Below are 24,645 nucleotides of genomic sequence, written 5' to 3'. Positions count from 1 at the left end.
GCAATTCCATGTTGCAAGGATTTGAACTATTTTGACCCATCGAGGTCCTCAAAGCCTGTAGGTCCTGAGTCAGGATTTTTATAATATTTCTGGCTTGGCCTGGGGTGACAATGTATCATTTAGCATTATCAACATACTATTGACACCTCATTCCAAACTAATGGATTGATTGTAGAGAAGATGAGAGAAGGCTGTCTCTGTTGGCATGGACATGTCCTGAGAGCAGCACCTTCCATTGTTGTCAAGACTGCCTACCAACTAGAAGTCAATGGCCAGTGACCTTGCGGGCGCCCAAAACAGAAATGGCAAGACACCATCAACAAAGATATGCAAGCTGTGGGCCTGCACCCTAGAGACGCAGCTGACCGTGCAAAGTGGCATTCAATAATCCGAAAAATGGACCGTGCACTTGTGGGAATACACTAGGAAGAAGAAGATTCCAAAGTGATGGACGACCTTACCCAGTGGTTTCATGTACACGGTGAATAAAATGAATCTTGTATTGGCTCTCACTGGAGTAACTACAAATTTTACTCTTCCTCCATATGCGTTTACTGAAGCCCTCCACCAAGGAAGGAATGGCACCACTGTAGAACAGTATCTCCAATCCCCAACCTTCCCAGATGTTTCAGATGTATAACATGATCTATGTTGCCTTCTACTAAAATAAATAATTAGTGCATCTTCCTTCTGGAAGGCTTTTTTTGGGAGGATGTATGTAAGATGAAATGTCTATTCCTAGAAATTTCTGATGCTTCCTGGAAAGTTTGTTTTCCTGCCAAAATCCACTGATCTTTTCTTGAGTGGTTTGTGTGTTTTGGGAAGCATTTTTTTGGAACAGGAAGTAGTTCATACATAGACCTTAATCCCGAAAATGCCGTCTGCAAAACTGCATGAACCACCACCAGTTCCAGAAATTTATTTTCACAAAGCAGATGAACCATCTCTAAAACTGTTAGCACCTCGAGGGAGAAAAATGAGCATTCCAGCAAATACTACTTAAATGTTCCTAGAACAAACGCCACCGTTTTACTTGTATAGATTTTCCCATCACTCATCTCCATAAATGGAAACAACAGGGGTTGGAGATATCAGAATAACAGAGTTGGAAGGGACCTTGGAGGTCTTCTAGTCTAACCCCTGCTCAAGCAGGAAACCCTATCCTATTTCAGACAAATGGTTCTGCAAGCAAAGTAGATGTTTCCCTAATTGTTAGCCCTTCTTATTTCCCACACTGCAATATTAAGAAACAAGGGAAATGGTTTATTTCTATGAAGCCTTGGGAAAGGGGATGATGAGTTTAACTGATTTACTTTTATTTACTTTAGATTTTTTTTTATCCCGCCTTTATTATTTCTATAAATAACTCAGTGATTATTTTAAAAAGGCCTCTTGATTTCAAACAGACCTTGATCTGTTTATACTTTATTGACCTTGGAATCCTGACTTCGTACAACATAAATTTCAAACAAACTGTAGTGTTATTTTTTAAACGATTAAAGTACTTGGCCAAATGTTCTCTGGCTCTTGTAAATTTTAAATTCACAACATCTCACAGAATCATGGCTATAATCGCTTCCTTGACCACAGGGGGAAGTTAAATCACAAGATGGTTGTCCTTACTTGACAAGGTGGAAAATCAGCCGTTCCAAGGTGTCATGATTGGCCTGTGGGAGCTGCTCAAGGACACTGTAAATGGCACAGAGCTGCTCTTGCTTCTCTGGGAGCTCTGTAAGGAATGAGGACACAAGGAGAATCCAGTTAGATATAGGTGGTCCTTGACTTACAACCACAAAATTTTATGTTGCTAAGTGAGACGGTTGTTAAATGAGTTTTGTCCCATTTTACGACCTTTCTTGCCATGGTTGTTAAGTGAATCACTGCAGTTGTTAAGTGAGTAAGGCAATTGTTAAGTGAATCTGGCTTCCCCATTGACTTTACTTGTTAGAAGGTTTCGAAAAGATGATCACATAACTCTGGGACATCGCAACCGTCATAAATATGAGACAGTTGGCAAGCAGGAGAGTCGTGGTGGTGCAATGGTTAGAATGCAGTACTGCAGGCTAAATCACTGCTCGTTCCAGGAGTTCAATTCTCACCGGCTCAAAGTTGACTTATCCTTCCATCCTTCCAAGGTGAATAAAATGAGGACCCAGATTGTTGGGGGCAATAGGCAGACTCTGGAAACCGCTTAGAGAGGGCTGTAAAACACTGTGAAGCGGTATGTAAGTCTAAGTGCTATTGCTATCCAAATTTTGATCATGTGACATGGGGTTGCGGCAACTGTCGTGAGTGTGAAAAACGGTCATAAGTCACTTTTTTCAATGACATTGTAACTTTGGTCACTGAATGAACTGTTGTAAGTTGAGGACTACCTGTAATATCCAGTGCCTATCTAGTCCAGTATCCCTATTTGTTAAAGAAACCAATTGGAGCCAATCTCACCCCTCCTGAGAAAAGAATCACCTTTTTTTTCTCAGATGCTTCACTACTTACCCACTGCCCGAAGGAAGTCATTGTACTGAGCAAAAGTCATAAGAGGATCTGGTAACTCTCTCAGCCATTGTTTGAAGATCCCCGTGATGGTATGGATGGGGTAGTTCTCTAGCCATACTGAGTTTGGGTCTGAGAAGGAGAGAAGAAACAAAAAGGGAAAGATTGAAACTCCTTACTCTATACAAGGTGCACAGGATTGACAGCTGGAATGTAGTAACTTTGAGATTTTGCATCAAAGATTTGAAGATTCTTTTCCCCTAGTGCAGGAATTGGCAATATGTAGACCTTTAGCTACTGTTGTTTTCAAATTCAATTCAGGCTAGCCTGCCTGCTGTGGTGCATTCTGGATAGTGTGTGAGCGTGAACTGAATAGACTAGCACTGTTCTGCAGCCAAACAACTACTCTGTACTCACACTGTAGTCTCCTGGCTAATGTAACATTGCCTTACGCTAAAAAAAGTGGGTGGAAATGTCTGGGCGTCTTATAGAGTGAATATTGCGACAGGGGGGAGGGTGGTTGGTGTGGCACCGATCAGCTGTTCTAGGCGGTGGGGATTGCTGCCTATTGATGCCTATCCCTGCCGCCACTGCCTGTTCACAGCAAACGGGCGGCAGCAAATGGGCTGTGGCGAACAGGCAGCGGCAGCAAACGGGCGGTGGTGAGAGTGAACGGAGCGTGGCTGCGAACAGGTGGCGGCGAATGGGCGGTGGCGGCAGCGAATGGGGCCCGGCAGCGAATGGGCCATAGCGAATGCACTGTGGCGAATGAGCAGATTTTTTTTCTTGTTTCCCTCTTCTAAAGCTAATGCGTGTCTTATAGTCTGGAGCATCTTATAGTCGGTACACATTAAAGTCAGTGGTGAGATTCAGCCGATTCACACTGGTTCAAGTGAACCTGTTGTTAAATTACCCCCCCAGCCACCCCCACTAACAAAGTGGCTCCTGGGCACTGCGGTGCAATGGAGAACCAGGCAATGGAGCGGCTGGCGCAAGGGAAGGAGAAGGCCACTTTCCCTCTTCCTTCTCCCTGCTCCTCCTCCTTCTCTCATGCCGGCTGCTCCGTTGCCCATTTCTCCATTGCAGCGCAGCACTCAGGATCCACTCTGATAGCAGGGGGAGGAGTAATTTAAGAACCGGTTCGCCCAGGGTCAGGTCGGCCATTACGGGAGGCTCATCTCACATGTGTGGCGGAGCTGGAGGACGGGGATGGGCCACGCCTCCCACGAAAGCCAACCTGACCCTGGGCGAACTGGTTGTTAAATTATTTGAATCCCACCACTGATTACAGTCTAAAAACTTCTGGAGGGTCACAAGTTCTCCACTCCTGCTTTGGTCCTTTCAGGGCTGGTAAAAGCTTTGATTTTTCTACAGCTTCGGTTTTTTCTGATTTAACTTCTTTAAAATGGTGGCAATGCTTTGCTGTGGTTTGTGTGCTTTTTCTTCTCCTCCATCTCCCAAGGAGGGCAACCCACCTGCAATAATGCTACCAAGAAGCCCTTCCAGCCCTACCTGCTTGCAGGGACTGTTTCAACTCCCTCATGCGGTTTGCAGATCCCGACTTCCGATAGATGCCTTCAGTGTAGAGTCCATGCATCTCGACATATTCCAACAGCTTCTCCATGACAATCGGGACAGAGTTCTTCTCACTAGTCAGAACACTGACACTGACCCCAAAGTGACGGGGCTCTGGGTCTTGGTCACCCTATGACCAGAAGTGGAAGATGAGATTAATGATTTTGTGACATACAAAGGAGGAATGCAGAGTTTACACTGAAAGCTTCAGTTCTCTTTTGAATAGCAGGTACAGAGATAAACCTGGATGATATCATTTCCGATAGTAATATAAGGAGCCCTGGTGGCACAGTGCTTAGAACGCAGTATTGCAGGCTAACTCTGCCCACAGACTGGAGTTTGATCCTGGCAGGACTCAAGGTTGACTTAACCTTCCATCCTTCCAAGGTCAGTAAAATGAGAACCCAGATTGTTGGGGGCAATAGGCTGACTCTGTAAACTGCTCAGAGTACTGTAAAGCACTATAGGGCGATAATTAACTGCTACTGCTGAGCTATTTCAGCTTAACAGGACCAAATGTTAATTTCACAAAGAAAACAAGCTGAAAGGTACTTTCTTCTTCAGGTTAAGTGTCTGTATGTGGATGCTCTTTCCTGAATGGAGGACTATTTATTAATATGAGGGGATTCTGCTAACCGAAGCAGGCCAGATTGAACTGCTTGGTTATAGGATGAGAGAATAGCCACTGCTGAATGGCTTTGAAAAGGAATGGTGGAGAAATAGAATAGTGCTGATTACTAATCGTATGAAATCACAATTTATACCAGTGCATCATGTGTAAAAACATTGGCTTCTATGGAAAAAGGGATCCTGGACTCAGTAAGCTTTTAGAGTTTTTATCAGCCCAGCCCTCCTCGTCCAGTGTTAGCTAAATTAATGGTGTGTGTATGACGCTACTAAGTGATGATTTAGGGTGAGGTATCATCAGTATGCTAATGATACTCAGTTTTAGAACTCCACCCTAGGTTGTCTAAATGATGCTGTGGAGATTCTGTCTCGTGCTTGGAAACTGTGAGGGGTCTGGATGAGGCACAATGGGCTTCAGGTCCCCCTGAGCAAGATGACCTTTATGTACCTGTCTTTTTATCTATTTTTATTGTAAGCCGCCTAAAGTCATGTACTGTGTGTTTGGCAGCTGTAGAAATCAATATCAAATCAAAATGCTTCAGCAAGTAGTAAGTATGAAAACTTAGAAATGAACATCCATATTTAAGAAGTAGGATAATTTTGACAGGAAAAGTGGGACTACTTTCTACTACCCGCCCCTTACTGAGTGGCTCCCTGGAGACACTTGGTTGGTTGCTTTTGGAAGCAGGATGTCAGTCCAGATGATGGCTTGGTCTGATTTCAGCCCTTATTGAAATCTAGTGGCAGAACTTTAGATCTGTTGGGGTTGAAGTCTACCCTTCGTAAGTTGTAACCGAAGCCAGTCTCTTGTTTTCCTACAAAAGCTGGCCAGAGAGGGGCTAAGACCTACTTTTTTTGCTTGTGAGGATGTGCATCCGCTTTGGATTTTGGACAGGCACTTCTTATGACAGGTCAGTTTACAGACTAGAAGAGAGAAGAGAAAAGAGACAAAGAAGGCTTGTTAAAGAGAGTCAGTTTGGTCTAGTGGTTAAGGCACCAGGCTAGAAAACAGGAGGCTGTGAGTTCTAGTCCTGTTTTAGGCATGAAAGCCAGTTGGTGACTTTGAGCCAATCACCAGGAGACTGAGAGTTCTAGTCCCACTGTGGACATTAAAGCTGGCTGGATGATTTTGGGACAGTTACCTCTTTCTCATCTCAGCTCACAGGATTGTTCTAGTATGGAAAATGGGAGGAGGAAGGAGTATTAGCTATGTTCACCCCTTTGAGTTATTTATAAAAATAATAAAAGATAGGATTAAAAAAACAAAACAAAACAAAACAATTTAAAAATAAAATAAAATAAAAAGTCTCCTTCCACATTCTTCTTTGTGGAGACAAGGTTTTAATTGAGGGCTGTTTGCAACATGGAAGAAGAAAAATGCTAACTTCTCTGAGAAATAAAGGACAAGCAAAAAAAAAAAAAATCCCATGGAGAAAAAAGATGATAAGGAACTTTTAAATGAAAGAGGAGTAAACTGAGAGAAAGCAAAATGACTTATACAACCACACCATCCCTGTTGGGTAGATCAATTTTCTGTAGTTTGGGCCTTCCAGGTGCATTGGAAATTTTAGGAGTGGCGATGCCAACATATCAGGAGCGCCCCACAGTGGGGGAAACCTGGGGAATAGGAACGCTTCCATTTTTGGAAGGAGGCAAACAAGAGTCCTACTTCCTAGTCCAATTCAGAAGAAGATTTCCCATTACCAGCAATGAGAGTTTTATCTCCCTGCTCCCAGTCCATAATACTATGCCACTGTAAATGAAAAGGCTCATTACAATCAAAAATACTCAGAGCTGCTTAAAACAAGAGTATCAAAGCCCAGATCCTATAAGCTTGCACTTACTGCTACAAAGACAAGCCTTCTCCATAGGCCAGATGTAGGAACAGCACTGCTCGCAAGACTGTAAGATGTTCACTTGGTAATTCACAAATACATGGCCATTGAGTTCCACAATCTGTAAACAGTCACACAAATATCTGAATACACCTTCCTTATTCGTTAAACTTGCATTTTTAGGTATGTTTTTTATTGAAAAGAGAATCAAAGGTCTATAAAGTAAAAACAGATCTTGTAAACATGCTCCATAGTCGTTATTCTCTATCCCAATTGATAAAAAACATATTCCAATCTATTAGGCATTCTAGAATGGTGGCTTTTTTCCCCCAGGCATAACTCTGGGCAGAGGTGTGGTTTGTCTTTAGAGCGTAACACTCGAAGTTGCTGGCAAACACATTTCTCTATAATTCTTGCATTTCCTCTGCATATACACAAATGCACTTTTTTGCATTTCCAATGTTATTTCCTTCCATTATGTCGGACTCGCTTTCCCCCAAATGTAGCTCATGCCATAACATAAAAACTGAACACACAATAATAATTTCCATCTTCTCATTCTCCTCTTCCCCACCCGTAAGGCTTTTTCTTTTAAAGCAGGGGCCTCCAAACTTGGCAACTTGTGGACTTCAACTCCCAGAATTCCATTCCATGGTGGCTGGGGAATTCTGGGAGTTGAAGTCCACAAATCTTAAAGTTGCCAAGTTTGGAGACCTCTGGGATAATGGACAGTTCTTACAACTGGCAGCACCAAAACCCCATGTCTAATTCAAGGGCTAATATAACGCTGAAAATCACAAAGGACTCACCACATGTTCCTGTTTCCGCTTTTTTTTTTGAGCCTTGCTTTGCTGTTGGAAGAGTAAGAAGAAAAAAGGATTCTTTTTCATATCCTTCCGGTTCTAGCTGAGCTTTCCATTAGAGCTGATCTCTAATGAAGAAAGGCCGGTTCTTGGCATTCAGCAGTACAAAAATGCTTGGCTTCTGGGAAGCAAGATAATATTCCCACTTCTATGGCAAACTGCAGCATTGGCCCCTTTTACATTTTGGAACTGAATGAATGACTCAGCGGGAACATGCTGAGCAATTAGATAGCAGACAGAATAACAAGAACACAAGTTCTTCTCTGCACAAGAAAGAGTGCAGAGAAGAGCAACAAAGATGATTAGGGGACTGGAGGCTAAAACATATGAAGAACGGTTGCTGGAATTGGGTATGTCTAGTTTAATGAAAAGAAGGATTAGGGGAGACATGATGTTCCAATATCTCAGGGGCTGCCACAAAGAAGAGGGAGTCAAGCTATTCTCCAAAGCACCTAAGGGTAGGACATGAAGCAATGGGTGGAAACTAATCAAGGAGAGAAGCAATCTAGAACTAAGGAGAAATTTCCTGACAGTTAGAACAATTAATCAGTGGAACAACTTGCCTCCAGAAGTTGTGGATGCTCCAACGTTGGAAGTTTTTAAGAAGATGTTGGATAACCATTTGTCTGAAGTGATGTAGGGTTTCCTGCCTAAGCAGGGGGTTGGACTAGAAGACCTCCAAAGTTCCTTCAAAACTCTGTTATTCTGTTAAGTCTCTACTAGTGTTTCCCAAGCTTGGCAATTTCCAGATATGTAGATTTTGTCTCAGTTCCATTTGGTGGGTCCTAGGTGGTGGCCTTTTCTTCTGTGGCCTCTATTTTACAGAACACCTTTTCCTTGAAATAAGGCTGGTCTCATCCCTTTTAGATTTCCAAAGGTCCCTCAAGACCTGGTTGTGTCAGCAGGTCTAGGGACCTCAGGAGACTGGTGAATATTGAGATGGTTCCTGTTTAATTAATATCTCTTCATCTAATTTCTTTTCTGTTCTGTTTTTAGCTTTGTGCCTTTTTATACTTTTATACTTTATATTAATTTGTATATTTTGCTTTTAAATTTATTTCATGCCACCCAGAGTCACTTGATTGTGAGATGGGAGGCTATATAAATCTGACAAATAAGTAAACAAACCAACAAGCTCCCATGACTCTCATGCTGGGTGTGGAATTCTGGGATTTGGAGTCCATAAACATCTGGATATTGCCAAGGTTGGAAAATAATACTCTGGATTAGTTAATTGAAGTGATTTAGTTTGTGTAGAGATAATAATGAAGAAATAATAATGCATGCAATTCCCTTTTTAAGTGAGTTATGAAGAAAACCACTCATGTCAAAACTTTCCATGGAAAAAACCCCAATCTTTAAGAATTCAAATAGGTTCCAAGGACATAAATGCGAGACCTTGTGTTGTTCTGGCTCTTCTTTTTTTGCATAGCTGCGGGCAAACTCATCCAGAAGAGACTGGAAAAGATTCAAGACCAGCTTCACGTCCTTCTCTTCTTTCTGTTTTGCCATGTTGACCACAAGGAGTTGGTAGTTTTCCATCAGGTCTCTGTAGCCAACATGGATCTGTCCGTTCTGTGGAAAGGTGGTAGAAATAAGTAGGGCTGTTGAGCTGGGATGCATCAGTGGTGTGGGGGACAGGATGTTTCCTCATCAATGTTCCACAGTGCTCAATCATAAGCACAGCATGTGTGTACCACATTCAGACATTTTCCAAAAGTTATGGAATTTTCAGCATCATAACTTTTGAAACTTAGCCAAACTCAAGCTTCTTTAGCACTCTTAGGTTAGGCAATAAATTCAGGAAAGGAAAACACTTTAATGTATAATTAACTTATGGAACTTAGGAGGACATATTTTAAGAGGCTAAACAGGTTTAAAGGAGGGATCACATGAATTCATTAAAGAGCACAGGAGGTTTATAACAGTCAGTCTGGGACGTTAAACAAAACCTCCCTGTTCAGAGGCAATCTATCTCTGATATGTCAGACTTATGGGAGCAGTAGCAAAAGATTGTAACCTTCATTCTTTACATCTGAAATTTCATTTATCTAGTGCAGGGGTGTCAAACTCGATTTCATTGAGGGCCGCATCAGGGTTGTGTTTGACCTTGGGAGGGCGTGGTCAGCTCGACGTCACTCATATTGGGGGCCCGAGCGCTCTGCCAGAGAAAATAGGCTTCCAAGCTCCGTTTTTGGCTGCAACGGCCTCCTGCAACCTTCTGCCAGTGAAAACACAGCTCGGGAGGTCAGTTTTTGGCTGTAATGGCTTCCTGCAACCCTCTGCCAGCGAAAATGAAGCTTGGGAGGGCTGCGCAGGCTGGTCGTTCACTGTTTCCAGGTCGGCCTGCCCATGGGCCTTAAGTTTAACACCCCTGATCTAATGGGTTATTACATTGCATCAAATTTATATCTGATCCATCAGGGCTACATTAATAAATTTTGTGATCTAAAATGTTGGCGAGCTATTAAAGAAGTTAGCATTTTGTTAACCAATTTAGCAACTCAGAAAACCAGTGTGATATAAAGAAAAGATGTTGTACTAGGAGGAAGGTATTGTGCAAGGATGGGGAGACCAGTATTGATATATAAATACGGTCATTGAAGCTCTCTGGGGTACTTCCTATTTTTCAGCTCAACCTAATTCATAGTTGTTTCATGGGAAAATTGGAGGAAAAGATGCTATATACATTTACTTGAAGCTTTTGGAGGAAAAGTGGAATACAGTTACAATGAATAACATTGTTACAGTTATAACTGGAAAAAAATGGAATTTCAGTGCAGATTTAATATAATGCTTATTTCCTTCTTACTAACACAAAACTTTACAAACTGAAGGCCTAGCTATTGAACACAGTATCATTGCTAACACAGGGTCCAGTCTATATTTAAAAAGTCCTCCATGTGCAAGTGAAGCTGTTTTACTGATTCCCCAGCTGCTGATGATTTCTGCAAACATTTAATAGACAATTTTGCTTTAAAGCTGTTCTCTTTCATTTAAAGGCAGTGGTGCGCCATTTTGACATCCCCCCACAAGCTACTTACAGGAGCAGAATACATGGTCTTGATATTCCCACGGAACTTCTCAGTGGCTTCAAAAAACAAGCATTCAATGGCTGACTTCTGAGAGTGAAGATCATTTATCTGGAAAAAAAAAAAGGAGTAACAATACATGAAAGGGGAAGAATGTACTGTAATCTTGCTTTTAAAAAAGCTCACATGGTGCCTTTAGACCTCTTCCCCTCTTCAATTCTGCATTGATAATCCTGATATTAGGATAAATTATATGAAGATGTATAACAGCGGCCCCCTAACCTTTTGGACTCTACCGGGGACCAGTTTTTTTTTCCCCTGGACCGGGTTGGGGGGGATGGTTTCATACACTACCTAGATTCTGCACATGCGCAGATGAAGTTTTGCTCATTTGTGCAGCCCAGTTCCTAACAGGCCATGGACCAGAACCGGTCTATGTTCCAGGAGTTGGGGATCCCTGATGTATAAGATGTCAATTTGTGCATGTTTGTATTTTGGAATAGGAAAAAAAAAATACTGGGAAACAAACAACGCAATGTGTTTTACACAGGATCGCCTTGGAGATGGCTGGAAAGCCAATCTGATACGAAACAGGACAGCCAGAATTTTGACAGGAGAACGCCATCCAGGTTAAAATAACACTGATCCTTAATTTTGCTACACTGCCTGCTAGTTGGTTTCTGGGACCAATTCAAAATGCTGGTTATTAAAACCTGTACAGTAACAGCAGTGGCAAAAATCAGGCAATACTTTGTCTGAACTGAACATGTCCCTCTAGTCTAGTCATCAAGCGAGGGCTACCTGTGGGTCCCACCCTCTTCAAGGGACACATGCAGAGGTGGTATTCAGCTGGTTCTGTCCAGTTCGGGCAAACCGGTAATGGCAACTGCGGGAAGCTCCACCCACCCGCCCGGACATAATGCGTGAGCAAAAAGCACGTGCGGAAGGCCGTACACATGTGCAGAGGTGGTGCATGCGCTCACATTTGCACTCCGGGAGGGAAGGCAAGTGAATCCCACCTCTGGACACATGGTGCTTGGATCAGCCCCATTCTATGGAATACTCTCCCTTAAAATGAAGGTAAGGTCCCTGATTATTATTTGTTCATAAACTAGCTAAAGTAGTATTGTTTCTGGCTCTTAGGTAGTTTAAGCTATTGGGCCCTTATGTGGTTTTTAATTGCTTAATGGACTTTTAAATACTTGTATGCTGTTATTTTTTTTTCTTTATTTATGATTTTGTTATGATTTCTATCCAGAGTCCTTGGTAACTTTTGCAGACTATAAATATTGCAAAATGAAGAGAATGTTTTGGGAATCCCTGGGTTAGACTATATACTCCTGAGTTAGAATATAATTTACCAGCAAAGTCAATTACACATTCCATGTATCATCATTGCCTAAATGGATGCTTGATTTGGTTTTCATACCCAACTGCCATCTCTCACCTTGTTCAGAAGGAATTCATCCAAATATTTCAGCTCACTAGCATTTGCAATCTCCCTTAGAAATGGTGCCTTCCATTTTTCTGGCGCCCTTTTGGCTTTGCTGATCTTAATGGTACGGTTCCTCTTAGCTTTGCCGAATTCTTTTGTCTGGCGTTCCTCCAACTGGGGCTGATTAGGAGGCCCAGAGGGAGCTGGAAATGGGAAAAACCAATGCAAGATTAAGAGCTTTCCTTCCTTCCCCCCCCCACAACCAATATGCTCAGCCGGTTTAAGATAAATGGCTTGTGATTCTCATCTGCGTTAGAGATGAGAAGCCTTTTAAATTTGGGGGTATCATAAATAGAGTAACATATTATAATCCTTTTTTCCCTCCTATTTCTCATCCCTCCCATCTCTCTACATAAAAATCCTGCTCCACTGATGTGACAGAGGCTTAGAAAAATGTTCAATTTGTATATTGGAGAGCTTGGAGGATGTTGCTTGTAGTTTTAAGAGACCTGGGGGTTGTGGCTCACCACTCTGATCTGTATAAATAGTTCTTCCAAGGCATTAGAGAACTAGGTGCTCTTCTGGCAATGGCCTGGACAATAATAGAAGTTTGGCATCAGAGAAAACAGCCTATTTAGCAGGTGCCAAAATTTACCTTCAGTTGCCTTCTGTGTCACTGTCGGCTCCATTGGCAACATGCAGGAGAAGAGTGGAATAGTCTCACTTGTATCCTCATATACTTCAGAATACTCTTTGAGGTTCTTCTTGTCTGTTCTTTTTGCCAAGAGTCTCCGCAATGGACTCCTGAAACTAGATCTGACAAGAATAGAAAACAGCTGAAGATGTAGACAGAGATAAATAAGAGCAGACTGGGATTTGAGCTAAGAAAAAAAGAATTGCTCCTTCAATGAGGCTGCTTGATTGGCTATCGGAGAACAAACTTTGCTCTAAAGTAGCCCAAAGAACAATGCAAGATGAAATTGTGTACATGCAGCTAAGAAGGCAGCTATGGCCGGCAAAAATTAGTGAACCGTGTTTCTGTGTAAAGGATCTACTGAAATAGTGACTGGCTGAATTTTTTGTGCCCTTTCCTGGTTCCCAAAACCTCATCTGCTTGATTAAACTAGAACTTTTTTGCCATTATCACTGTCTGACACCCATAAGGATCCACACGGCATGCATACTTGGCATCCATCTGTTGGCCGGGTCCTGAAGTGAGACCCACTGCACTTAGGGTAGTAGGTAGCTCCTCAGATTTCTTCGATGCGATCTTCTTCTGGGTGTTTCCATCACCTTCTACTATGTCCAAAGATGGCTGCAAACATGAAGAAAAATATGAAAACCTGCCTTAGACCATGTTACTTTATTACATTAATTAAAATAAATGTAACAATTTCTGGAATGTAAGGTTGCACAGCTAAAAGCAGGAGAACATACTAAATTGTCTTATGCCAAATTAGCCCATTAATCTACCAAGTTTTTTTATTTGGCAATGGTTTTCCAGCTATGCGTGCAAAAAGAGGCTTTTTAAAGTTTCATAAACTACAGGCCTTTGAATTATAAATACTGAAGTCCGGGAAGTCTAAATGCATGAAGCTTAAGTTTCATCCAATATATTTATTAATTCCTTTTTAATCCCATAGAAATCTGCTTCGAAAGACAGTTCTGCCAAAATGAAGCGGTTTTTTTCCCTTTCAAAGCTATACTGCAGTTTTTTCAAGATTCTGTTCTGGTAAGTCCTTCTTATTATCAAACCCAAAGTATTTGAATGTTAATCAAGCCCATTAAGCTGATTTGTCTTTTAGAGGATTTTCAAACTGGCTGGTGATTTTTGACAACTGATGTTTTACATAAATTACTATCTGTTTTCTCGTGCCCCACCAACCATTTGGATAATTTTATAGTTTTAACATCTATGAGCTGCTCCAAATACTATTCTAGGGAAAATAGGATATGAATTGATGTACTGATGTTGTCATGTAGGCTACTCAGCCTTTTCAGACTCTTTTGGCACATAACAATTCTTCAGGAGAGAAGTCACTTTTAAAGGTGGTGTGTGTTTGAGCTACGTGCATTCTCTAGAAAAAGCCATTTGCTCTCTGACTGCATTATGGCACTATATCACCTTCCAAATAAGGCTGGTATTGGAAGCCAACTTGTACAATCTGATCACTGAATATTCATGATATATGGGGGGGAAAAGTTTGTCCTTCTGCCTAAAAATGTTTCAAGTGCGCACTCCAATCTTCCAGCTGTAGATTTTCCTCTAAAAAAACCCGAAGTGTTTAAGAGAGTTTCTTAAACAGTTCATTTTTTGTTATTTGCAGTAATGCCCCATAGTCTAGGACCAAAAAAAGGTCTTCAGATTTAATACATTGCATCTGTTATCATTGCATGCAAGCATTAGACTGTAAATTGTGACAGCAAATGCAATGTCAGTTCTCCTTAGCAAACTAGGCATGTATTGGTTTGATTAAGGTTTTGCTGGTGCCGTTATTTTTTTGCTCAAGCTACTTGAAGCTGTTTTCTCTTGCACGATGCTCCTTTGCTGCTGGTTGTAGTTACAAGGACCACAGGTCTAGTTCAGCGAGCAATACCTGGCTTGGGGAAATGGAAAGAGTGACCTTGGGGATGTCATCCAAGGAAGAAGCCGTTTTTTTCTTCCTGCAAGGGGAAAAAAAGATATTTCAGAATGAAACCACCTGTGCTTTAAAAGGATCCTGTTAGAGGCCAATAACGTTTGAGTTGTGATCCTGTGTGGACAAATGTTGACAGATTTCCTTGGCCACTATTATGCACTCCAGCTTGTTCATTCAAACTGAAACAATTTCAAGATAGAACTTAAAGGCAGGCAATGCAAGCTGATGAAAATTGTCCTTTTCAAAGAAAGTCAAGACCCATTTGCAGTAATAGCAATAGCATTTAGACTTATATACCACTTCCCACTGTTTTACAGGATGTATTTCTTGGCTAAGCACCCTACCTTGAAAAAAACAGAAATGCTCCTGAATTATTTGACTGTATTACCTGAGTAATGCTGCTTAAAGCCTAATGCCTTCAGTTATGTTTGCAGGAGAAGAATTGTTTCAGCCTGTTCTTAACTCTTTAGTTGTATCAAGATACTGCAGTGAGAGTTACCTGCTGAAGGTGGTAGCAAATAGCACTACCGCTTTAAAAGTTATTTGGGTATTGGTCTCCCTGGGACAATTACGATAAACAAAGTGTCCTTTGCATATTAGGCAATCCTCACATGCCTTAATTTGCTCTGCCAATCACCTGAAATGATGATGGTAGATGCAATTAACTACAGATGGGGTTTTTTTGCATTCTGCTCAAGTTTATTTTTAGTACAAAATGCACTACAGTTGTGGATCCATCTAAAGGACCCACATTTCCCATCTTCACTCTATGATTTAGAAGAGAGAATAAAACAACAAAACTGCAAGCATTTGGATTCGTATAATTTCAGCAGCACTTTCTTAAGAAAAATATTTTGCATATAAGTCACTTCGAAGAGCCTTCTTAGCCAAAAAGCAGAATGGGAATAGCAATAGCAATAGCACTTAAACTTATATACCGCTTTTACAGCCCTCTCTAAGCGGTTTACAGTGTTGCCCCCAAAATCTGGGTCCTCATTTTACCGACCTCGGAAGGATGGAAGGCTGAGTCAACCCTGAGCCTAGTGAGATTCGATCTACCAAACTGCAGTCAGCGGGCAGTCAGCAGAAGTAGCCCGCAGTACTGCACTGTGCCACTGTGGCTCATGAACTCAAAATCACAGATGAAAACTTCAGTTCCCTTTTTCTCATTCTTTCTCTTTTGCTCTGCATGGTCTCATTTAGAATAATCTTCCAGGGGCAAAGGGAAATGTTTCTTTCTGAAACGGAAGCACTACATGATGTAGGTAGAGTTGTATAGAAAACCATTAGTGATTGTATGATGAAGCATAGCCTTAGGAAACAGTACTTTTTGCAGGAAACCTAATTCAGATTAGCACAGATAGTCCTCAATTTACAACCACAAATGAGCCCAAAATTAATGTTGCGAAGCAAGACAGTTGTTAAGTGAATTTTGCCCCATTTTACGACCTTTCTTGCCATGGTTGTTAAGTGAATCACTGCAGTTGTTAAATTAGTAATATGATTGTTGAAGTGAATCTGGCTTCTCCATTGATTTTGCTTGTCAGAAGGTCGCAAAAGGAGATCACACGACCCTGGGATATTGCAATCGTCATAAATATGAGTCAGTGGTCTAATGACTGAATTTTGATCACGTGACCACGGGGATGCTGCAATGATCGTAAGTGTGAACAATAAGTTTTTCAGTGCCGTTGTAACTTTGAACAGTCACTTAACGAAGTGTTGTAAATCAAGGATTATCTGTACTCAAGATTTAATTTTTCCCAATTTTTATTTCACGTCCTTTTTCAAGATTAAAGATGTAACGCCCAGAATCTTACTTTAATTGTGCGGAAGATGACATGGCAGGGACACTCTTCTCTTCCAAAGATTGGCTGACCAGGTTGTTCTGTCCGCTGACCAGCTGCCTCTTTCCTTGCCAGCGCTCCCGCTTATCTCGCAGTTTGCTTGGGTCATCCTGGTACCGTTGAATTTGGAAGGAGGGGGGGCTGCCTAATTCCTTCACAGCCTGTGGCTTCCTTTTGTCAGCGCGGCTCCGGAAGCTCCGGTTAGCCATCAGATTGTTTGCCCAAGTTAGATCCAGCTCTGTGGGCCTCTCAGGGTAAGTGAAGCTTTGGCTGGTCCGGATCTTGGGATTTTCCAGTCTTTCCTCTACATTTGTATCCTCTTTTAGCACCCTACTTTCCAGTTTCAGTCCTGGGCTTGGACTGGGAACCAGTGTACCACCATCCAAAGAAAGAAGATGATTATCAGTCCCTGGTGCTCCTTCTGCCTCGACGCATTTGGGGAGCGTTTCTGAAGAAGAAACTGCATCTTCTCCTACAGGTTGCTCAAGCTTTTGAGCCTCTTCTTCCTCTTCCGTGTCGCGAGGGGGGCTATCTTCCCTGGTAGGGACTTCAGGGCCCCCCTCAAATGCTAAAACAACTTGCTTATTTTGCAGCTTGTTGTGCTCCAATCCTCTTTGTCGGCGGTTCTCCCGTTTTTTCCGGTTGATCTTTTGAGACAGAGGAGGAGACTGATTTTCTGCGTGGGCATTTTTAGCTCCATCATCATCTGCTATCAGCCCAGATGTTTTATCCGGCTGCACCTCGAGTTCAACAGCCATCTGGTCTGAGATGGGTTCCTCTGGCTGGAGCAACTCATTATCTTGCTTTAAAAGTTCCTGTTTTATCTCCTCTTGCTTTTTCTCTGTGATCATTTGATGAAACCTAAGATTTTAAAGGGAAAAAATAAATAAGCAATTTACCCAGGAATGGTTTTTGTGTGTCTGTGTATATAACTTTTGAGTCAGTCTTGACTCCTGGATTAGTCCCTGCAGTTTTCTTGGCAAAATATTTGGAAGTGGTTTGCCATTGCCTCCTTTCTAGGGCTGAGATAGAGTGACTAGTCCAAGGTCATCCAGCTGGTGTCAACCCTGAAGCTGACCTGCCCGAGGCCTTTTTGAGGCTTGTGTTGCCACATTGGAGCTGAGGGATAGGGAGGGGGGAATAGAGATAGCTGGGGGTTTGTAGCAGTGATGAAATGTAAATTTTGTTACTACCGGTTCTGTGGGCGTGGCTTGGTGGGGGTTAATGTGACTGGGTAGGCGTGGCCAACTTTTTTTTTTACTTTTTTAAAGCATTTTTTTACAACCTATTTGAGCGAACAGGTTGTAAAAAATGCTTTTAAAAGGTAAAAAAAAGGCTCTGACGATCACAGCTGTGGCGCGCAATCGTCAGAGTCATTTTTTACCTTTTAAAAGCAGGAAGTAACAACATCCGGGCGGGTGGGCGAAGCCTCGCGCCGCCATCACTACCGGTTCTCCGAACCACCTGCTACAATTGCTACCGGATCGCCTGATCCGATCTGAATCAGGAGCATTTCACCCCTGGTTTGTAGCCTAAACAAAATACTTTCTCCTGGGAACCAAGGTCATTCTGACACCTGGTCAGACAGAGGAGGAGTGATGTTACCCGGCAACCAGACAGCACCTTGATTGGACCATGTGACTGTTTGGGGAAGGGGAAAAACTTTTACTTTTAATTAGGTGAAAACTGTGGGAACCTTCAGAGTCGGTTTTCACCAGAACTGTGCCAGTATGATATACCCAATAAAACTATTCTTTGAGGAATCCATCTGCCTCGGAGTTTTGCTTGCTATGGGTGTATTATTTGGAATCCTGACAGCTGGCTTCGTACCTAAACTGGGACTATAACCTCTGAGTTCCTAGACTGGTGCTTTAACCACTAGACCAAACTGACTCTCTCAAGAATAAAAGTTGCAGAGTCAAAAAAGAAAATGCCAACTAGATAGCATCCTTTTATTACTACCACTGCCCCTAACCCCCACACAGGATGAGACGGTAAAATGAAAAATCTACTCTTTGGCTTTGAAAGCATTGGTTTGGCTCTTCTAAAACTGAAATGTTGCGCCTGATGGATTTCTGCTTTAATCTACATAGATGCTTCCTATTTTATGACTTTAAGCTCAAGAGATGTGTAAAATCAAGCATTGCTCACCTCTTGCGCTGCAGATACCCCCGTGCCAGAGCCTGGAGGAGACAAATCCTCCTCTTCTGCTGCTGGTATGATTTCCTCTCCCGGTATCCACGCCATACCGATTGGATATAAATAGCAGCATTTTCTTTCTCCAGGGCCCTCCGGACAACACAGTAAGAACGCCAGCATGCCTGCAATCGATACAGAGGAGGAACAGACCTTCACGGAAAGGAAAAGGTGACTCACAAAAATGAGGGAAAATGGCAACCACTACCAGGGTCTGTACCTGCAAGGTAATTGCTGCTTGCCGAGTCCGGAGGAAGCGCCTCCTCTCCAGCACCATTCGCAGCCAGCTCTGGAGGACAATGATCTTTCGGATGACTTCTTTGTGTAGGGTGTCCTGGAGCATCTGTCGGGTGGCTTCCTTCATGAATACCTGGAGGGCAGGAATGAGACCTCTGATGACTCAGTGTTTTGAAACTAGCAAATAGCAGCAGCAGAGAGCTATAGAAACTCCTTGGATGAGAAGCAAAACATCTTCAAAGAAGGACAAGAAAGTCCAGTTGCCTCTTGAAAAAGCACCTTTGGGATAGCAATAGCACTTAAGACTTATATACCGCTTCATAGTGCTTTACAGACTTCTCTAAGACATTTACAGAGTCAGCATATTGCCCCCAACAACCTGGGTCCTCATTTTACTAACCTCGGAAGGATGGAAGGCTGAGTCAACCTTGAGCCAGTCAGGATAGAAGGAATTGAACTCCTGGCAGTGAGAGCAGAGTTAGCCTGCAATACTGCATTCTAATCACTGCGCCACCACGGCACCAAAAAGTAGCCCCTCAGATTGATTGCAACCAGATATTTAAAGAAGGAAATACGACCAGGGAATTGTAGTCAATAAGAGGGAGATGCAGACATTGAGTTATTACTGGTAAGAGGACAGATTCCTGATCCAAGGAACTTTAAAATTGGATACAGAACAGGTGTAGAAAGTAGGAAAGAAAAAGAAGCAAACAAAGATATTTAGTTTAATTACATACATTTAGTTAAGATCTCAAAACAGATCTGGACATTTTATGCCCCTCGGGCGATATCTGGCCCTTTGGCTGTCCCTTCCAACCTGCATGGAGTGCTTTTATTTTGAGGGTGACTACTATTTCTTTTTCCAGTTTACATATGTGCCTATTTACTTGCCTATGAATCTTCACTGGCCTATTGGTTCAGCCCTCCACAACAGTTCCAGTTTCTTATCTGGCTTATTGGGAAAATTAATTACTGTCTTAAAAGGATGGTTTTATGGAAAGATACTACAAATAAAAATACTTTACATTTATTGCATTAATTTTATCTCATTTTGGGAGATTTGTATAGCTGTAGACACTGTACTGTTAGAGAACAGTTACATCTAACTCTTCCTTCATTATAGACCAACACAATTTACATCTGCCTACTCAGATGCTGGCAAAATCCAAAACATACTGGCTTTCCCAGCACAATATGTCCCATTCTGAAAATTCAGGAAGAAGAAATGACAATGATCCCAAACAGAATAGGATATATAAAGAGAGGACTGGTCAATGTAAAGAAGGAAAATTCACACAAAATGTTTAGATTTGGCCTTATTCCAATGGCCATGTTGAATGTATTTTGTTTTCGGTTGTTAATTCAAACATACCTTGGTCTTTCCTATTTGATAGCTGTTAGTGTCCAGATTCAGTTTGTTTAACAGAGCATTAATTTCTTCCTTGGAGGCTTTGACATTTTTGGGCAGCAACACTTGAAATTGATCAATAAAATCCTAGAAAGGTAATGCATAAACAAAAGCAGATTTAGACAATAACTCATTATCATACAATGAAATTGCATGTTTTCCTTCCTTCCTTCCTTCCTTCCTTCCTTCCTTCCTTTCTTCCTTCCCTCCTTTCCTTCCTTCCTCCCTCCCCTGCCTTTATTATTTTTATAAATAATTCAAGATGGAAAATAGCAATATATCCAACCTCATCTTATTTTTTTTCACCACAACAATCCTCTGAGGGCCAAGAGACAGAATGACCAGCTCAAAGTCACCCAACCATCTTGTTTAACAAAGGACTTGAAATGATAGTCTCCCACTTTCTAGCCTTAACCACTAGACCGAACTATAAACTGTAGAAGTCCTGTGTTTTTATGGAAGGCCCTTTGGAGTTAAGCTGTAGGTTTATTTCTTGCAACAAATGATCAAAGTTCCTACCATGCACTTATAAAGTGTGAGCACTGAGTAGTCATTCCTAAATGATTCATACTTTTTTTTCACCAAGCTGCTAGGATATTTTACTATTCTCCTAAATGTGTTATTGTCATTACCATCATAATAATCAGAGGCCAAAAGAATAATAAAAGGTACTGTTAATAGGACAAGATGTAGTTCCAAGATTTAAAACAGTAAAAGAGAAAATAACTTGCTATTGAAAGAGACTGACAAACCTTAAGCAGTGTCATTAGTAAGTACAGCTCAGTTCAAACTCAGCATTTTCTAATTGCAACTTGAACAGTTTAAACATTTTCCTAGAAATTTTAAAAAGCACACAATCTCAACATGCCCCCATATTTAATAATCAGGGGGATATTAAATCAGACTGCCAGATAGACAAAGGGCAATATAGGAAAACATGAATAATTATTTCAACTGTCTCATCTAGACCCTGGCACAAGACCTCTGGATTTAGGGAGTTATCTCTCCGCAAGTCCAGATCAAGGACAATTGAGGTAAACCAGATCTGTAACTATACTAATTTTTTTCATGAGGTGGCATAAATTAGCTGCAAGGATTGATTGGGCTAGATTTGTCTCCTTATATGAAACTGGTAGCATGTATATATTCAGAATAAATACAAGACTAAGGAAGCAAAACTCTTTGGCGTTTCAAGTACTTTGAATACAAACAACTCCAGCATTTCCAGGAACAAGTCTAAAGAAAGAGATTGGTCTTGTTTTCTGTCCCAAAGGTGCTTTTTTCAAGAGGCAACTGGACTTTTCTGGTTTTTCTTTGAAGATGTTTCACTTCTCATCCAAGAAACTTCTTCAGTTCTGACTGGAGGTGGGGAATTCCCACTATTCAGTCAGACCTAAAGAAGCTTCTTGGATGAGAAGTGAAACCTCTTCAAAGAAAAACCAGAAAAGTCCAGTTGCCTCTTGAAAAAAGCACCTTTGGGACAACCATGACCTGGATGACTGAGAATCTCCGGAGACACTGGTCTTGCTTTCTCTTTCCTTTTTTCCTTTATGAGGCACTGAACCGTTGAGTCAGGATAGACAAAAGTAGGCGGAAGAGAAGGAATCTGACCAGAGGTGAAATCCTTTGAAGTCTGCTACTGGTTCTGTGAGTCTGCTACCGAGCGCACGCTTCATGTGCACATGTGCCTGAGGTGCGCCCGTGCAGTACTAAAAAGGAACATTTTGAAGCCTTCTGAGTCTGCAAAGGTAGGTAGAACAGCGAGAGTGGGGGATCCACTGTGCCACACGATTTAGATTAGCTAGAAAGCAAGAAATCTGACGATTCTAGCTAATATAAATTGTGCGTCACAGCTGATTGTTGCCCAGCTGATCGTCAGAAATATCGGTTCAGCCAAACGGGTAGCATTTTTACTACTGGTTCGCCCAAACCAGTCCGAATAGGTAGCATTTCACCCCTGAATCTGACCCTGGTTTAAGGCAGCATCTTGGTTGTCTTCTGATAAATAGACCTCATATAATTTTTCATCCTTTAGGTTGAAAAAGCTTAATGTACTTGGAGAAAAGACTATGGCAAATGATTGACTTCATGATACTCATTGCAAGGTGATTCCTTCCATAAGGGAAGGATGGATTATTTCTCAAACACTGAAAGAAAATTGTAGGAATTCTGAGGATGGTTTTGATAAAACAAGTGGCTTTTTCTGGACTAAGGAAAGAAGGCGGACCCGGAGTGCAAAAGTACCTGGAAGTTAAATTTAGCACTGTAGCCTGATTGTCGGATTCTCACTGTTTCCAGCATTCCTGTATATCTCAGTTGCTGAACTACCAGCCGTTCATCAAAGAACAACTCCCTCTGGAAAAAAAAGAGGAAGAAACAGAAGATCAAGAGCAATCTCTATGCAGCTGGCTTTCCCTATTATAAACCAGAATCTCTGTTCTCAGAAATGGAGTTACTATTGTCTGTTGCATTTTTTAAAATACGAGGACCATTCTTTATTTGGCTCTTTCAGCCAATAAATATTAAACAAATTGAAGAGGTTTAAATTGTTTTGATTAATTATGAAGGTGATTCTGAATAAATTGGTGCCGTACCATTAGAATATTTTTAAATAATTATAATTAGGTTGCTATGTAAATTAGGGCACAATGCCATATTTCTCCAATACTTCTCTCCAAGGAATGCTTCTTTTAAGAAAATGAATGCATTCACAAATATTTTCTTTTTCATAAATACTGATAAAAATTTATCCATGAAAAAGCATTAATTAAAATGAAAGACTGCTTCAATTAACTGTTAAGCAGAATCAATTTTCTTTCTCAGAATTATACATTTATTCAAAAAAGTATTCTAAAATAATAAATGTAAAATTTTCAATGTACATTTTTTAAAAACCCAGAAAACATCATTTTTGCACAATCTTAAAAGATCTATAAAAGTAAGACTCTTTTGTACAGGGAAGTGCCCTATAAGAATGCAAGTGTAAGCTAGTGAGCTTTTTAATTTTTACAGTTAAGAATACAGTGTTTAGTTTTATTTTCTTTTTATAAAAACCAAACAAATTAAGATTGGTAGAAATTATTTAGAGGCATCTGGCTAAACAAGAATGTAGGACTTCCTATATGTTATCTATTTTAACACAAGACTTTTATGCAAAGACTACCTCTGGCAAGACCCAGAACCCAAAGGGGTCCACCTACCTTCTCAGAATTGGAACGGATGCAACGGATAAAGAAGGGCTCAGCTTTCCCCAAAGTTTCAAGAAGCTTGTTCAAAGAAGTCTGAAATGAGTCACACAATAGGAATTTATCAGCTAAACTTAGGGAAAGAACCATATAGGCCTGTGATGGCAAACTTAGGGCACGTGTGCCAGAGGTGGCACGCAGAACGCTCTCTGTGGGCACACATGCCGACGCCAGCTGTTGTTTTGGTTTCCGGTGCGCAAATGCATGCCGGCCAACTAGTCTTCACACGCACTGGAATGCCGGAAACCCAAAGACCAGCTGGCTGGGGTGCAGGTGCGCGCTGGTCAGCTGGTCTTCAGGTTTCCGGCACTCTAGCGCTGTGATGGCGAACCTATGGCACACGTGCCACAGGTGGCACACGGAGCCATATTGGTGGGCACGCGAGAGTTGTCCTAGCTCAGCTCCAGCATGCATGTGCACGCTGGCCAGCTGATTTCTGGGCCTTCTGTGCCCACCGGAAGTCGGCAAACGGGCTGTTTCCGGCCTCCAGAAGGCCTCCAGTGGGGTGGGGAAGGCTGTTTTCGCCCTCCCCAGGCTCCTAGAAAGCATCTGGAGCCTGGGCAGGGCAAAAAACAGGCCTACTGTGCCCACCGTGCAATCACATGCCAAAAGTGGGGGGAGCATGGGGGGGTCGCACGCGCATGCGTGGGGGGGCAGGGCACATAGAATTATGGGTGTGGGCACGTGCGCGTGCAACTATCCTGCACTCCCTCAGCTTTTGGCACGCGATGGCAAAAAGGTTAGCCATCACTGCTCTAGCGCATGTGTGCCCGCGTTCCAATTTGGGCACTCAGTGTCGAAAAAGTTCGCCATCACTTATATAGGCCATCTATCTTTCCAAGCTTTATTATACTTTCCTTCTATTTCCAAACAAATAAGAGATATTAGAAATGCTATCATATGGCAGTAAGGTTATATTGTACTATGTATTACGATACATTGTACAACATACTTTGCTTGGTTAATCAATGGGTTCAATTTTCTGGACATGTATAATTCAGTGAAACATAAACTAACCAAACATGCTGGATTAACACCACATGGTAATCTACCAAGATGATAAAGTGACATCAAATGAAAGGAACGATAAAATTCACCACATTTAGCGCACTGTGCAAATGCTGATATTTAGGCAAGCATTTTAGACCGCTAATGCTTCACGCAATCACCTTTAGATATTACAATGGACAAAAAGAGCTCACAAAATTGGCAA

General features: G+C 41.7%; 1 protein-coding gene across 13 annotated transcripts in view; it reads right to left on the bottom strand.

Annotated features, from left to right (window-relative positions):
- MYO9B (myosin IXB) overlaps positions 1-24,645 on the bottom strand; it is a 72,958-nt gene that overhangs the window by 7,075 nt on the left and 41,238 nt on the right. For all 13 annotated transcript variants that reach the window (XM_087894477.1, XM_034437611.3, XM_034437614.3 and 10 more), the window contains 18 exons: positions 23,388-23,468; positions 22,432-22,542; positions 20,152-20,274; positions 18,763-18,912; positions 18,498-18,667; positions 16,320-17,207; positions 14,458-14,524; positions 13,045-13,175; positions 12,516-12,676; positions 11,873-12,063; positions 10,438-10,536; positions 8,792-8,968; positions 7,340-7,381; positions 6,540-6,651; positions 5,546-5,619; positions 4,006-4,198; positions 2,497-2,625; positions 1,624-1,729 (listed from right to left, as the gene is read on the bottom strand). In XM_087894477.1, coding sequence (XP_087750603.1) covers positions 1,624-1,729; positions 2,497-2,625; positions 4,006-4,198; positions 5,546-5,619; positions 6,540-6,651; positions 7,340-7,381; positions 8,792-8,968; positions 10,438-10,536; positions 11,873-12,063; positions 12,516-12,676; positions 13,045-13,175; positions 14,458-14,524; positions 16,320-17,207; positions 18,498-18,667; positions 18,763-18,912; positions 20,152-20,274; positions 22,432-22,542; positions 23,388-23,468 — 3,005 coding nt within the window. The remainder of the gene's footprint in view (positions 1-1,623; positions 1,730-2,496; positions 2,626-4,005; positions 4,199-5,545; positions 5,620-6,539; positions 6,652-7,339; positions 7,382-8,791; positions 8,969-10,437; positions 10,537-11,872; positions 12,064-12,515; positions 12,677-13,044; positions 13,176-14,457; positions 14,525-16,319; positions 17,208-18,497; positions 18,668-18,762; positions 18,913-20,151; positions 20,275-22,431; positions 22,543-23,387; positions 23,469-24,645) is intronic.

The sequence above is a fragment of the Pantherophis guttatus genome, chromosome 1 (genome assembly GCF_059756535.1).
Source record: "Pantherophis guttatus breed Tessera chromosome 1, ASM5975653v1, whole genome shotgun sequence".
NCBI classification, from domain to species: domain Eukaryota; kingdom Metazoa; phylum Chordata; class Lepidosauria; order Squamata; family Colubridae; genus Pantherophis; species Pantherophis guttatus.
Note: the sequence above shows the minus strand (reverse complement) of the source record. Positions and strands in the feature narration are given on the sequence as shown.